This window comes from Micropterus dolomieu, linkage group LG23, assembly GCF_021292245.1.
Source record: "Micropterus dolomieu isolate WLL.071019.BEF.003 ecotype Adirondacks linkage group LG23, ASM2129224v1, whole genome shotgun sequence".
Taxonomy (NCBI): domain Eukaryota; kingdom Metazoa; phylum Chordata; class Actinopteri; order Centrarchiformes; family Centrarchidae; genus Micropterus; species Micropterus dolomieu.
Window position 1 is genome coordinate 35,196,394 of NC_060172.1, and position 16,313 is coordinate 35,212,706.

The window sequence follows — 16,313 nt, forward strand, 5'->3', positions numbered from 1 at the left end:
GAGCTCATAGTACCTTACTACCCCACCAGAGCACTGCGCTCCCAGAATGCAGGGTTACTTGTGGTTCCTAGAGTCTCCAAAAGTAGACTAGGAGCCAGAGCGTTCAGCTATCAAGCTCCTCTCCTGTGGAACCAGGTTCCAGTTTGGGTTCAGGAGGCAGACACCATCTCCACATTTAAGAGTAGGCTTAAGACTTTCCTCTTTGATAAAGCTTATAGTTAGGGCTGGCTCAGGTAGTCCTCAACCATCCCTTAGTTATGCTGCTATAGGCCTAGACTGCCGGGGGATTTCCTATGATGCACTGAGCTCCTCTCTCCTCTACTTTCTCTCCCTCTGTATGCAACCTCATCCCATTATTGCATGTTACTAACACAACTTCTCCCCTTTCCGGTAGTCTTGTGCTTTCTCGTCCCTCTCCTCTCTCCTTCTATCACTTCCTGCAGGTGTTTCTGGCTCTGGAGCTGTGGAGCCTGGATCTGTGGCTGCGGGTCACCTGCTGCCCCCGTGTTCCTGCTCAACACCCTCTGCTACAACAACTATTGTTACTAGTCCTATTATTATTATTGTTATTATAATCATTAACATTACAATTGTTATCATTAACACTACTATAAATATCTGTACCATTTTTCATTTAGTCTATAGCAACATCACCTTTACTGTCTGTACCTCTGTGTGTATATTGTGTAGGCTGCCTCCCTCCCCTCTCTCTCCTTCCATCCCTCTCTTTTTCTCTCCGTTCGCAGATGGCTGCCCACCCTGAGCCATGGTTCTGCTTGAAGTTTCCGCCTCTTAAAAGGAAGTTTTTCCTTGCCTCTGTCGCCTAGTGCTTGCTCTTGGTAGGAACTGTTGGACTTCTGTAAACAACATCACAGAGTACGGTCTAGACCTGCTATTTTATGAAAAGCGCTGTGAGATAACTGTTGTTGTGATTTGGCGCTATATAAATAAAATTGAATTGAATGTCCAGACATATCAAAAAGCCTGTTGGAAGACCCAACAGAAAGTTGGCCATTTTGAATTTTATGGTCATTTTTGGATGATTTACACACTTTGTACTTTAACAAACTCCTTCTAGAGAATTAGTCTCACCACCTTCAGATTTTTGCTGTCCAGTCTACATGCTCACATCTGCACCAAACTTAACATAGTAGATTCCCATCCTGAACACATCTATAAGCCAATATTCACTCATAGTCATAGTGCCACCCACTGGCAACAGAAAGTGACAACTTTCATGCTGTGATGAAGTACTTCTAGCAGGTTGGCCACAAACACTTCAGCACTGTCCCAGAAAACCCTTAACACAATGATGATTCACTTCAGTCATAGCGCCACCTACTGGCAACAGGAAGTAACTACTTCTATGCTGTGATGAAGCATATCTACCTCAGAAAATCCTTAACACATTGATGATCTCTTTTTGTAAAGCGTGTGATGTTTTTTTTCTGCACAGCCTTGTTAAAATGTGAGTGGGATGTGAGAACTGAGAAACGGCAGAGGAAGGGGTTAGACAGGCTTATATATGTATGCGCTGATGATTGGATTGGAGAGGCACAGGTAGATGAAACGAGTGAAGCACAGGTATGGCTGGATTAGTGAGTTGTCTTGTTCCTGAACCTGTTCTAATAACTACATTTCACTCAGACCACGCTGATTAAGGTATAACATGTAGTTTATTTGGTTACAGAGAAGGTTTGGGAATGAAAGGATGGAGGGGTTGAGGGGAAAGGGATGAAGGGGTCAAGAAGGTAGGGATGAAGGGGGTTGATCCTCATTGTGGTGGCCTGAGTGGCTAGGAACCCGGGGGTCAAGACTCAGGGTGTGGGCATGTCTCTATAAGAGTCGTGCTTGTGAAATGAGCGACGCATGGATGCAGGGGTGAGAGATGGAAGAGGCAGGAGCTTCGAAAGCAGTCCAATGTATGCATAGATGTTGGATGTTTGATTTGAGAATTGAGTAAGCACGGTAAAGATGGTTGGTGATGCATCATCAACGAGAGGCAATGGCAGGCCAAACAAAGTGTGGGAGGTTTGAATTGTACCATCCTGAATAGTGCGATGAGAGGGTTTTGGTGCGACTAAGGATTGGTTTTTGTACCATGCAATCCCCTTAAAGAATAGCAGCAATAGGGGTACGGCCCATAGAGAGCGGGGAAGGGAGAGAGGGAGCTCCAGCAACTACTGTGAGGTGAACTATCCGCCACTGTAGTGGCTGCCAATTCCGGTGGAGGGTGCTGTGTCAGTGTTTGGTCAATGTTTTTGGGTTCGGTTAAGTGGTTGTCATGAAAAAGAATAGAGATGCCGTTCCAAAAAGAAGTTATGATCTTAGCTCCATTTACAAGCGTTTTAGAGTATGGAGTGATCGTGGAGGGATGGAATTGCAGCGGATGGGGACGATAAGTGGGAAAGAAGGGATTGGTCTTTTAAGGATATGGATGGGGTAAAGGTATGGCAATGACGCGGCTGGTGGCTAGATGAGAAGGGGCGCCATGCAGGTTGCAAGCCGGGGAGGAGCTGCGAATGTGAAGCAGTAAGTTCTGAGTGAAGTGCCCTGATGAAATTGCTAGAGGCGGTAAGCGGCATGGGACGCGAGAAAGAAGTGACATGTAAAAACCAGTGACGCCGAACATCAAAGGTGGAGAGGTAGTGATCCAACTTGGCCCTGCAGTTGGAGAAGACTGAACAGATGGTATCGCGATAAAGGGAAAAGCAAAGGCAAATTCTATGCCTGTAGAATTTGCCTTTGCTTTTCTTTCACACCTAGAATGTGACGGTGAGGGTTATATAAGCTGGATCGTGCCGTGGGTAGTTAAGGTTCCCTAGGGCTGGTGTTGGTGCTAATGTATGGCTGGAAAAGAAGCGTAAGATTGAGATGCTTAACTGACGGAATTGGTAAACGGGGGAGGGTTGCGAAGCTGAAAGTGAGCGGACAGGGGTTAGGGTGGAGGCCAGGGTGAATGCTGGTGGTGGTGGGATTGACGAAGGTTGGGGCAAGAGGATGGGGGGGGCGGTTGCTGTAGGATTGGAGAATGCAGGGGTGATGTAGGTGGTGGATTAGGGATAGTGCTACTTTCGTCAGACGAAATTAAACAAAAAATATTCGTCAACAAATTTTTTTTCCGACTAAAACAAGACGATGACGAAACGGCGACAATGTACTTAAACACTGACTGTGACTGTCTTAACATGCAATATTGTTGACAAAAAATAACGACACTAAAATGTAATTCATAAAATAAAAACGTTAATAAAATCTCTCTTTTTGTCAGTAGAATGAGACAAAATATTACAGGCCATATTTTCTCCCTCTAAATTTTCACTTGAACAGTATGTTCATTCAGCAGTATATTTTTCTTCCTGTGCTTTGAATGCTGGCTGACCTGGGCGACGCCTGGTGCGCAAGGAAAACGTTACTGTACTGTGGAGAATGTGAACACAACATGCTAGGGAGAAAGAGGCCCTTAGATATTTTGTCCCATTTCAAATACAATGAGGCGGACAAAAAAACAGAGTGCCTAATTATATCGGACAGCAAGCAATGTGATTATAAGATTTATGGAAAAAACACTACGAACTTGAAGCAGCATATCAACCACTAACGTCTAACCACCCCAGAAATAGAGGTTAGTTAATGTCTCCTTTGCAATAAAAAGGAGAATAAAGCTAACATTCAAATTTTACAAAATTTTTTATCTGTGTGAGATGAGTGAAATAAAGACTAAATTGATATCTCTATTTTGGTTAGAGCAGATTGACCAAATGCTAATTATAATTATACTAATGAGTTAGAAAAGACTAAAATGATGGTTAATTACTAAAACTACACTAAAATACTTTTGATTTTCTTTTGACTAAAATCAGACTAAAGCCTTGTGCAGACTACACGATTTTCCGCGTTGGCCGATGTCCGTGCTGTTCACACTACACAACTTGCCCTCTTGTAATGGGAGTCTTGAAGTCGTTGTGGCATTCACACTACGTGACTGATCGGTGACAGGGGGTCACACACTACACGAGCTGAGAGCGGCTGTGTCACCCGACGCTGGTCCCAAACCTTGTTTTGTCAAGAAAACACACGTGAAATGTGAAACGGGAAATGAGGCGAACCTACACATGAAACAGCTGTTGTTTGTTTTTATAAAGATACCAATTATAAAGACAAAATATATGGGTGAAAGAATAGATTAGCACACGCAGGTAGCAGGGATTGTCTGAGCTACAGAGACAGCTGGAGGGGAGTAAAAAGTGTTTTGCAGTGAAAAAGTAGCTGCCTGCTCTGCCAGCTGCCTGCTCTCATTGGCTGGATGTGGATGTCGAGTCGGCCAACTTCCAGATATTTGGCATGCAAGATATCTGGCAGACGTTGGCGATGTGTCAGAAATGTGTCTGCCGTTCGGCCGCTGATTTACCCCCGATCACAGCCGCTGAGCAGCAAATTGGGCTAAAAATCATGTAGTGTGAACTAGGCTTAAAATACCCAGAGACCGTCTGGCGGGTTGACATCTTGGTGAGGTCGGCTTAGCCAATAAGTTTCGTTTCTGTCGTCAGACTGAAGTAGAGAAGAAGAGTTTGCTTTGGCGGAGGCGGTCTTTATCGGCCTCTGCTACCCGTAGGAGCTACACAGACATACAGGATTTCAATTGATTCATCTCTTCAATACTAAGAGAAAGAGTCCACTTACAGCCTTGTAGGATGTTCTGTTGCATGGGAGTGCTTTGGGTCATAGGAATTTGACTGTTTTTATCAATATTTCAATGTTTTGGAAGCTTTATGTTATTTGGAACGTGGTTGTATGGAGAGAAATAATGTTTTGAAAATAATTCCCAATAAAGGTGAACATATAAACAGTAAATATGGCCAAAACATGGACATTCGCCTGGTATATTTTTAAAAGATTATGTAATAACTGTTTTCATCAAATTTACAGTTGTATTCCAGGTGTATTAGAATATAATCAGGTGCATTATAATCTAGCTTATGATGGTTTTGATGGTTTATTGTATTAAAATATAGCTTTTTTTACCAGGCGAGGATGAAAATATATTATTTCTGTATTGCATGTCCATGTAGTCTATAATGGTAAATTGATTTATATTCCTTAGCTTCTGACCTTTTAAAGGAGACCAGAATTATGCATCTATGGTTGAGGAGATATTACTGATTTATTTTGAGATATTATGAGATATTACTTCTTTATCTGCTGTCCAGTTATATTTTCCTCAAGCTTCAGCACTTCTTGCTGGCAAATCTGGTGCCAGATGTGGAGTTTAGTGGCAGAGTCCTCTAATTGGTAGGGTTCAGGCTGCACCATTTCATGGCTATCTTCTTCTAAAAAAAAAGCTTTGGAGAAGCAAGCACTCCTTGACCAAGCCAACAAAGTTGGTGCTTGGTGATGCTGGCCTTCATACTGATGCAGTTGGTTTTGTAGAGTATTTCAGTATGGGGCACTCTGTCACGCCAGCTTATCCCTAGAATACACTGTAGACACCTGAGACAAGGAGAGCTGTCATGGCAAGTGTCTCCTTGGAGATGGTGAAAATTGGTGGAGAAGTACAGTAGATGCCCACTGGCATATTACTTTTGTCTTCTCAACATTCTGCAGATTCCTGACCTCCTATGTTTACCCGTGCCATCATCTCTATGTGAAAATGTCGCTGTATGTACAAATCTTTGTTGGCAGCCAAATTTCAATAAGATGTTCCACAGAAACTCCCTGTTAACTCTGTCTTTGACAGGTCAATAAAGGCCATGAAAAGGTCTTGGTGTTGCTCCCGGCACTTCTCCTGAAGCTGCTGTGCAGTAAAAATCATTTCTACAGTGTTCATCCTTCATGAACCCAGAACCCAGAGTTTTGCATCTTGCTACTCTTCCCTAACACTCACTTGTGTTTTTAAAGCCACGCTGCCTCTTGGTCATTTTTCCAGGAGTTTCAAAACAAATATGCCATCAAGCAGGACTTTTTCCACCTGCATTTGACAGATATCGCCCCCTATGTTTATAAAATATAATCCATGTTAGACCTGAAGTGCACATTTCAGTTTGTAATATAGGGATGCAAAAGGTTATTTCCCACATATCCTAACCCATCTGAGTATAGTTTCACTACCCGACTACACTGAAGGCTGAATGGAATTTAGTTTGTAGTGCATTGAAATTTTTTTTTATTCCAAATGTTATAAATCTACGTAGTAATGACATTTTTCACTGTTCTCTCACTTCACACTTTTTCATAAATACTGAAGAAATAGTCCCTATGAAGTGAAAAACACAAAACCAAAGAAACAACCTAAAAAACAATAGGTAACTTGTTACATTACAAGATTTCTGCCACTAATACTACTACTATTACTTACACAGAAAAGTAGCTCTTTTATGCGTTACTGAAAATGAATACTACTGTACTGTACATATGTCTGCTTTGAATGTATTATCAGCATGAAATGCCTTCCCTAACCATTTACCCTAACCATGGAACAACCAGAATTCTAACCTGCTAGTATGGAGGGATTACGTTGACTCTAAACCGCTTTTCATCTTATATTTACTATGAGTTCAACAATAAATTGACATTCAACATGTGCTCTGTTCAGTGCCTTGTCTGTCTCTGTATACTGCTATTGATTTGACAGGTTATTATAATTTTATTCATTATTACTAAAGCAATCACCATAGGGAATATAAATGCAACTAGAACTGCAAGCAGTTGTAAACGGGGTCCAAGCCTCCCGACACCAGCCGCGGCCCTTGCCCAGCAGAGGCTGGGCGAGCCCAGCCCGCCCACGGAGGATGAGGGAGCGGGCCCATCATGTCAACATCCTATGTATTGAAATGCTCTATCACTTCCTGTGTTTAGCGTTTGGCGTAAACATTTGTTAGGTTATAATTGAAACAGTTTTTCGCGCAAATTTTCACACACCCAACAACAGGATAAAAAAAACAATTAAGAAATGAGCTTGGAGGACGGAGTTTGCCATCCTTTCATTTTTCCTTTTATTCATTTTCACTAAGACTAGAGCTTTCTGTGGTACCAGCCCAGAGTGGAGGCTATGTGGTGACTTGCATATGAACAAGCAGGCAGGAAGGTGGTTTAATGGTATCTGGGTCCTTGTTGTGTCCCCCTGACTCCCACTGCCACCACTTTAAATGGTCCAGTGAGAAGTCTGGGACAAGCAGCAGGGAGTTTACTTATTCAAAGAAACAAAGCTCTCCATGCCACTTTTCACTGAGTCCTCTCACTAGCCAACAGACCTTTTGTGGTGATAACAGATGTGAAGAGCATGCCTACATATTTGCCACAAGCACACACATGCTATAGACTACATATAAAGATGGAGAACATGACCACTCCACAAAAGTTAAGCCAAAACATCTCAATCGACCCCTGGTGGTCGTAAACTCTGCCCCCTCTGTCAAATTAATTTTAGCTTCATTGTTGTACAGTGGGAGGAAGTGGAGATTTATCATCCATATACTATACATATTATAATTTATATACAGTCAATGGCACACACATATAAATAGAAATGCCAATGCCGATTTAAATGCAATTAGCTTATATCGGCTGATAAATCGGTCAGGCTCTAGTGTACACATACAGTAGCAAAACCCATGCTCATTGTAGCGATTTGACTAGGAGCCAGGGTGCCTGTCAGGGTTAAAGGGATAGTTATTGTTAAGTTATTATAATTCAAAACAATTTTTGTTCAATTCAGTGAAAATTTCCTCATGGTTTGCTAGCTCTCTGTTTTGTGTGCTCTGAATAAAATCTGGTTTTCCTACACAGCCCTGACTCTACATAATGGAAAATACAGATAGTGGTGTGGACATTCCACACATCATTGTTCCAGCCACTCAGCAACTGGTGATCAAACACAGCGGGGATTGGGGGCAGTGGGAAAGAGAGTTCTATACACTGACACATGCTGGACTCCAGGCAGTGAAGGGAAGGGTGTATTTGTTTGGCAGTAAAGTTCATATATCAACAATCCTTCTGCAGAATCACATATTTACATTTACATTTATTCATTTTGTCAGCTCCTGTGATAGAATGACCAGATAGCTGGCTCTACAGAATGGGTGAATTCCAAGCAACACACTTTTTTGGCTGGTTGCCAAGGATTGGCAAGCTAACAAGCTATCACTCTTAGTATGGACTGTGCCTCTAATACTTGTGGGTAGCCACTGTAGTTTGAAAACCTGGCTTAGCTGTTCCTTGAGCTGGTGTGTGTGTGTGTGACGCAGAGCGATTTACACACACTCTGCGGCTTTGAGTGACACACACCACACACACATTTTCCTGTTCTATTTTTGCTCTCCCACTCCAGGCACAAATGTGTGGAGCCAGCAGGACATCACAGTCCATACAGTTGATCAGTGTCCAAGGAAGGATAAATAAATAAAAGGGGAAACAATTGGAAGCTTAGACTTTTATCCTCAGCCACATGGTAATTCCACCCCAGTCCACAGTGTTTGGGACTTACAATTGGTGTAACCTGGATAAACCTTTGTGTGAATGTGGGCAGGGTAGTGTCCCCAAATCATATTCACATTGTAATCATATTCACATCTGTAAATTGATTGTCTCTCTTGATATGTTTCAACTGCATGGAAATATTTAACACAGAACAGCATGGCACAAATTCTTATTGAAAATAATTAAATGTCATGTGTGTCAAATATGTGAAATGTGATCTTCACATACTCAGATCTCATTTTCTAATCCCAGAGTTTTAAAGCTCATTTGACCTGTATCTGGTGTTTTTAGTCAGAAATATTTAGTTGGTCAAGTGAGAAGCAGCTTCTTGGTGACTCGACTTTGTCCTTAGAAACCAGTTTACACAGAACTGTTTTGTCAACCACATTTCCAAGTATCAGACAACAAGCAGGTCGTTGTCTGATTTATACTGTCAATCAAATGACTTTTATTAATATTAAATATCTGATGCATTGAACAGTAATCTTGGACTGATCTCTCTACAGTTCTGCTGTGTGTGCTGACAACATGTGCTCAGACAGAGATGAAGAGAGTTGTTGGAGACAATGCTACTCTGCCCTGCCACCATCAGTTCTGGGTGGGTGATGACCCTACTCTTGACATTGAGTGGCTGCTTCTCAAGCCAACCAACAGACAGAGAGTGGTGAGTGTCTCACCATGCAAGAGGCAAAATGTTACATGCTAACATGCTTGCTAATAACTTATTTGAAGGTGGATCTTTGAGATTGACAGCGTTGTGCTAAGAATACAGGTAGGCTAACTTGTATTATATTGTAGTAAACTTGAATGCATTAGTTTTAAACAAATTTGTAGTGGTGTTTATGATAATAACAATTCAATTACAGATTGATTCAGAAAAGCCGGCAATGATCCTTCCTTCAGCGCATGATCATGCTTTGATCTTTTGATTCAGACTGTGCACGAAGAAGAGGAGCTATTCACATGTTTTCAGTGTATTTGTGAGAGAGAGGGACCAAGTCAGTGAGAGGAAGGGCCGAGCAAATCCATGAGCTGCGCAGAGCTCTACAATGAAATAGGATTTAGCAGATGGACCAGATCCATCTAAAATGTGGGCAGAAAAGCCTTAAGACATTGATGATAAAGTTGTTGTAATATGACTCCCCATTATCTGATATTTTCCAAACTTCACATTTGATAAGAGTCCTCCCCCTGAAAACATCTACATGCCCATATCCAGTCATAATGAATGCACCACCTATTGGCAACAGGAAATAACACATTTTATACTGTTGCCATGGTGAAGCATTATTGTGGTGGAGTTGTTTGACATGTTTGATAAGAGTCCCTGCCTGAGGACATCTACATGCTAATTAGGAGTTATAGACATTGCACCACCTACTGGTAATAGGGAGTAAGACAATCATCATTTAATTTGAGAGAAATTTTAGATATACACAAACACACCTCCATACAGAAGTAGCAGCCATCGCTCCACGAAAAGCCACAATAAAAAATTTGTCTCTCTTTCTCCTCATTCTCCTCTCATCTTCATTCTCATTTGCTCACAAATTCCCTTTCTTGCAACATAAACATAAAAAAACATAGTCATGTCATGTCATGTTTACTTCCATATGACAGCACGCTGCATGTGACATTCTTTTGCGCATATGGGTCACAATTAGTGAGTTACGAGACTGATATGTTTCTCATTTAAAATATAATGTGAACAGTCAATCAAAATATAGGATGTGGGCAATAAATCGGGATTTAGCATTAAGGCCAGTTGTGTGAATTTAGCCAAACTACATTTTAAAAAGGAAAGGGAAGTTCAGAGAACATTTTGTTCATAGATACTGCATTTTCCCCTCTTTAGGCATCGCGTAGTTTCTATGGATTTTTATCATCGGTTAAAGTAATCAGCTGGAAACTTCTCTATTTGTTGCATAGTTTACTCTTTTTATCAACTTTTGTATGCCCACAAGAGCAGCCGCCACAACCCCAGCAGCTGCGCTGAGCGCGCCCCACCCTGGCAGTTTATGTAGGCAGCTGTAGTCTTGTTGTCGGTGCGGATCAGCACGTGCTTGTTTCGCAGCAGAGGTGCAAAGTGCTGGACCACCTTCCACACCGTGCATATTTATGTGGAGAGGCATGTGGGTCCGCCACAGACTGCTCACCACCTGAGAGAGGAATGTCCCACCCCAACCCAGCAGGGAGGCTTCTGTGAAGACCGAGATATGGGACGTGACCCTGCCCAGGGGAACCCCGACCGACAGAGAGGGGGGTTCCCGCCAGTAGGCTAGGTCCAGGCCCACAGACAGAGGAATTGGGACCAATCGGTTGTACTGGTACTGGAAGGAGAACCGCAGAAACTTCCTGTGTTCCGGGATGACACAAACTACGCGTCCTTCATATCAATCGAGGTGAACCAGTCTCCCTGGCACACATACTCCAGCACATGTTTTACTGTCAACATGCGAAAAAAGGTCTTTCCATAATCTGTTGAACAGTGACATATCCAGGATGGGAATCATTCCCCCTGTCTTCTTCCTGTGCAGGAAGTAACGGGAGTAAAACCCCTGATTCTACTGCCCCAGTGGAACCCTGCTTCTCCAGGAGTTTCTGTAGTTCTGCCTGGAGGGCGGCGATCTGAGCCGGGGAGGAGAACACAGTCTCCACTATCCCCGTGAAGGGGGGAGGCCACTACAGCCTGTGCCCTCAGCAGATCAGGCTGTTTGTCCATCTGTCCATCGAGCAAGACACAAGCCACTCCGAGTAGTGCTCTGAAAGAAGAGAAGCCACTCTGCTCACGGCTCTCGCTGGTGTTGCATCAAGTGCTGGATGCTAAGTTGCTTTCAGGGGAAACTGAAATTGAAACAAACTGAATGTGCCACACACATTTTTCTGACCCCCGGTAGTGACATAAAACTATTCATTTTTTGTAATTGAACAACTATTCAAAAATCCTGATCCATCCCTAATTGGTAGTTGTGATATAGAAGTTCCACATTGTTGTACTTGTGTCTTACCTTCTTTACCCTATCACAAATCCACCCACCTCTTTAACTTCTCCCAACAGGTGATCACCTACTTTGCTGGACAGGTTTTTGATCCAAATGAAGCAGAACATGGCCGTGTAGCCTTCGCTGGAGAGTACTTAAAAGGCGATGCCTCTCTGCTGATCAGTGACTTGTCTCTGACGGACTCTGGAGAGTACAGCTGCAAAGTCAAGACTGGTGCACAATATCACTGGAGCACCATAAGCCTCATAGTACTGGGTAAGTGGCAGACAGTATTTAGGTTCAGTAAGAAAAAACACAGACGGAGAGAGGACTGAGAACACTCTACAATTGAAAATGTCATGAAACCTCAAAGCTCTTTAAAATTAGAGCTTTTGTTCATTTAGCATTGGAGCGATCATTAAATGTAGTCATGTAGATAGTCAAATGTAGCTGTGAAGGGGCTGTGGCTAGGGTTGGTACTGTCTTTTAGTATCCTTTGGGCTCTGCATGCACCTCACCTCACTGACTGACTGATGTTCGGGAGACGGGTACCAATGATCTTCTCAGTGGTTTTAATCACCTGCTGCAGAGCCCTCCAGTCCTGTGCACCTCCCATGCCAGTTGGTGCTGTTTTCAGTCAGAATGCTTTCTATTGCTCTTCTGTAAAAGCTGACAAGAACTTGGAACGGGAATTTAGCCTTCTTTAGGTTCTTTCCAGTTTCCAGCTCCACTGATGTGTGTTTTGTCTCCTTGGTTTTGCTGATACTTTCCCAGTTAATGACTTCATCAAGAGAGTTTTAGGTTTACTAAAAAACATTGATACGGTCTTTTTAACATTAAGGCACAGGCATGAATCATTCAGCCATTTTTGTAAGTCATTTAAAGCCAATGAAAGCTGATGGGCTGCATCAGCAGTACTTTTGGCTTGTGTAAAAATTACCGTATGGTCTGCATACATAATCGTGTCCACATTTTTGCACACATTGGGCTAATTATTCACATAAAGTGAAAATAACAGGGGACCTAGAATTGATCCCTGAGGTACACCTTGTGTATAGTGAAGATAGGGTGACTTACTATTCTTTATTTGCACGCATTGTTTTCTATCTGATAGATAAGACTGTATCCATTTAACAGTTTGATTGCTAAAGTTAGATGTTAACAGTCTAGACAAGAGCTTAAGGTGTTTCACAGTATCAAACAGTACAGTATCTGTAATTTCTTTCAGTTTCTTTCTGTCACTTTTGTTGTCCCAATTTACATTTAAGTCTCCCATTACAATAACCTCATTATTAAAGTCACAACAACTCAGAAGTGCTTTAAGTTGTTCATAAAAATCTACTTTTGCTGAACAGTAAATTACATTTCTGCTGAGAGTGACACTTTAACTCGAACACATTCAATTGGTATTTCATTAGGCCAAATTATTTGTGTACATTTTAAAGAGTCCTTCATATACAGATAACACCCCTCCCCCCTTTCCTTGATACCTATCCTTTCTAAAGACATTGTAGCCTTGTAATGATACCACTGCTTGTGGGGAAGAGTTTTTAAGCCAAGTTTCTGAAAGCCCTAAGAAATCTACATTTGAGTTAATGAGAAGATGCTCTAATTGTTCCCTCTTAGGGGCCATACTGCGTATGTTCAGATGGCCACCTAAGAGCCCTTTGTTTTTACACTGTGGATCCCTTATAGTCCTGGCTTGATGACGAGCATGCAGATGAGATTCCCTGAGATGGTTCCTGACAGTTTGTGCAGAAATTATTTGAGGATGCAAACCGATTCTTGCAGCAGCTGTCCGGGTGGCTGGTCTCAGACAATCTTGGTGGTGAAGATGCTGGATGTAGAGGTCCTGGGCTATTGAGGGAATAGAGAATCGGTTTGTTATCAAACCCAGACATTTGTTTTACTGTACTTTAATGCCACTGTTCTATAATCCTGGAGGACTTCTTTAGTACCATAACAAGGCATCTGAGTACTCTCAGAACCGGGCCCCTTCTTTGGAGTCCGTGATGTGTCTTCAAATATATTCCTGCAAGAATTCTACTGGCTCAGCGTTTTTGGTGGTGATTTTTCCAAAACCTGATAAACACTGAATAAATGAATTATCTGTCAGTCTGTCTGTCATCAAATCCCATGAACGACCAACACTATCTCAAAAGTTCTAACACTCGATGAGGATCTTATGCATTGTGACCCTAAGGGTTTGAATTTGTATCTACATTTATATAATACACATCAAAAATTTGTACACTATGTATGATGGCAGTGGGTATTTCTTATTTTAATTGTTGCCTGCTTAGTTTGACTGACTTGCTGAGAGTTGTATGACAAGATCAATATTGTTCTCATATCTGAACATAAAATCAAGATATGCCTTTAAACCATTTTCAGGTTGCACCTTACATGGCAACATATAACTATATATACTATGCTCCGTATTTGTAAATGCTCCGTATTTGTATAGCGCCTTTCTGTCTTTTCGACCGCTCAAAGTGCTTTTACACTACATCCACCAGTCATACACATTCATACACTGAGCCTAAGTGCTCAAACGGAAACTAACATTCACACTCATTCATTCACTGGCGGAACAGCCGCCAGGGGCAATTCGGGGTTCAGTATCTTGCCCAAGGACACTTCGACACGCAACCAGGGGGAGCCAGGGATTGAACCGCCAACCTTCCGATTAACGGCCAACCCACTCTACCTCCTGAGCTCTACCTCAGGAGAGTCGAAGGTTATGCATACACTTAACAATGCTCCATTTGACAATATATTATACATCATATGGTGTCTTGACTTATAACAAGTTCATTTAAGATTATTGTTTATACAATAAGAGATGAACAGCATGATAACTTGGGTGACTTTGTAAAACAATATGAAGCTATCAGTACTTTTTCTGTGTACGTATGTGTATATAGGAATGTAAGGAATAAAATACAATAAAAGTAGAATCAGTTAACATTCTATGTATTAGTATAAATAATATTCATACTATATACACCCTATATACAATATACAAGTAACATTCTACATAGGTGTAAAAATATTTACACACTAAGGAATCACTATACAATAACAAACTATCTGTACAATCTGATACAGTCAGAATATACTATGTTATACAATACTGTATATATGTACATGTTTATATTTAAATTTCATAGTTTAGTAACAAACAGTCTTGATGAAAACATACAAGGGGTATTGGTAAAAATGTTCAACTTACCTCTCGCTTTGGTCTTGAGGATGGATAGATGAAAAAGTTTTTCAAAAGAACACCACAGGTTAAATATTTCTACATACCGTTAAGATAGACAGATAAATAAATGGATGACTGGTAAACGATTAGTAAGAATAGTAGAGAAATTTTAAGGTTGGTTTTTCTCCTTCAAAACACTGCATACTTTTCAACACTTCCACAAGACACCAAAGACTGCCGTGCACCTTCTCTGAGGAGCCCAGAATATAGACACAATCCTGACTAGCTATCTGGACAGTGATTGGTTATTAGGATAAGACATCAAATGCTAATGCTACTGCTGGCATAGTAATGCAAATGTTCTCTGGCAATTAGACATAGGTTTGATTTATTTTTGTTTACTGTGGTAGACATGTCAGACATACTGCTTGAAGGTATTGTTATGGATTTTTTAGAAAGAGTTACACATGTCTTCAGTTAATGATGTAGATTTAAAAGAATCCTCTACATTTAAGTGACTAGAGCCTATGTGATTCACAGAAAAATTTTAAGGTTGAATTGTTGAGAGCTGTCTCTGAGAAGTCATCTTGGGTGAGGGTCATTGTCCTCCATTGTGTGCAGCGTGGGGGATGGTTTCTTGTTGCTGACAATGGTCGTTAGGGCGTCAAGATCGCTAACCAGTGACTTGGCCTTTGGTAATGCAACTTCTCTTGAGTGTTGTGGGAGATACTTTGAAACTGTAAAGAGCGGATGTACAATACTCCACTTTTTGATTGAAATCTATCTCAAAAGAAGGAAGACTGATGGTCTCTCTGATTGGTCTGACACATCATCAACAATGCTTAAAGTCACTGAAAAGGTTTACAAGCAGTGGGAAAGTCACAGAGATGGAATTTAAATACTAAATTAGGTGATTAAGGTATCTTAGTTTTAGAATGTCTGGCTCCTGTAGACAAAGAATTGAAATGATGATCAGTCTTTTAATATGTAAGGCTTACAATGAATGTCAACCAGGCATTCATAGTCATTTAAATTCAAGGTCACTCTCTTCTGATTTAAACCTGTTTCAGAACCAACATAATGCCTTATTGTCTTGCTCAGATTTTGATGATTTGGTCATTCGTCCTTCCTTTTTGTGCTTCTACCATAGGTATTTAGGCTATGTAGTTAAAAGGCTTCTGTTTTATTTGCCTTAATTAGGGCCCGAGCATGACTGTGCGAGGTCCCTATTGAATTTGTAAAGATTATATATATTTAGGGCCCGAGCACGACCGTGCGAGGTCCCTGTTGTATTTGTAAAGATTATATTTAGGGCCCGAGCACGACCGTGCGAGGTCCCTATTGAATTTGCTAAGATTATTAGGGCCCGAGCACTACCGTGCGAGGTCCCTATTGAATTGAATTGGTCCCTATTGAATCTTGTCTAAGATTTATTTATTTATTTTTTTCTGCAAAGTAGGCTCCATTGACGGGGCCTAAACATACTCGAAAACTAACCAAAATTTGCAAACATGTCAGAACTGGTGAAAAATGTCGTATTTTATGGGTTTCGCGCATGGGCGTGGCAAAATGACTCGCTAGCGCCACCTAGAAAATTGGAAAAGATTATCCCCTCGTTCACGTTCAACCTACATGTACGAAATTTTCTG

The 16,313-nt window shown here is 41.4% G+C and overlaps 1 protein-coding gene across 1 annotated transcript in view; it reads left to right on the plus strand.

The window, feature by feature from the left end:
- Positions 1 to 6,683: 6,683 nt before the first annotated feature.
- LOC123963796 (CXADR-like membrane protein) overlaps positions 6,684 to 16,313 on the plus strand; it is a 61,584-nt gene continuing 51,954 nt past the window's right edge. Inside the window, exons 1-3 of the mRNA XM_046040842.1 lie at positions 6,684 to 6,822; positions 8,982 to 9,139; positions 11,534 to 11,732. Coding sequence (XP_045896798.1) covers positions 6,684 to 6,822; positions 8,982 to 9,139; positions 11,534 to 11,732 — 496 coding nt within the window. The remainder of the gene's footprint in view (positions 6,823 to 8,981; positions 9,140 to 11,533; positions 11,733 to 16,313) is intronic.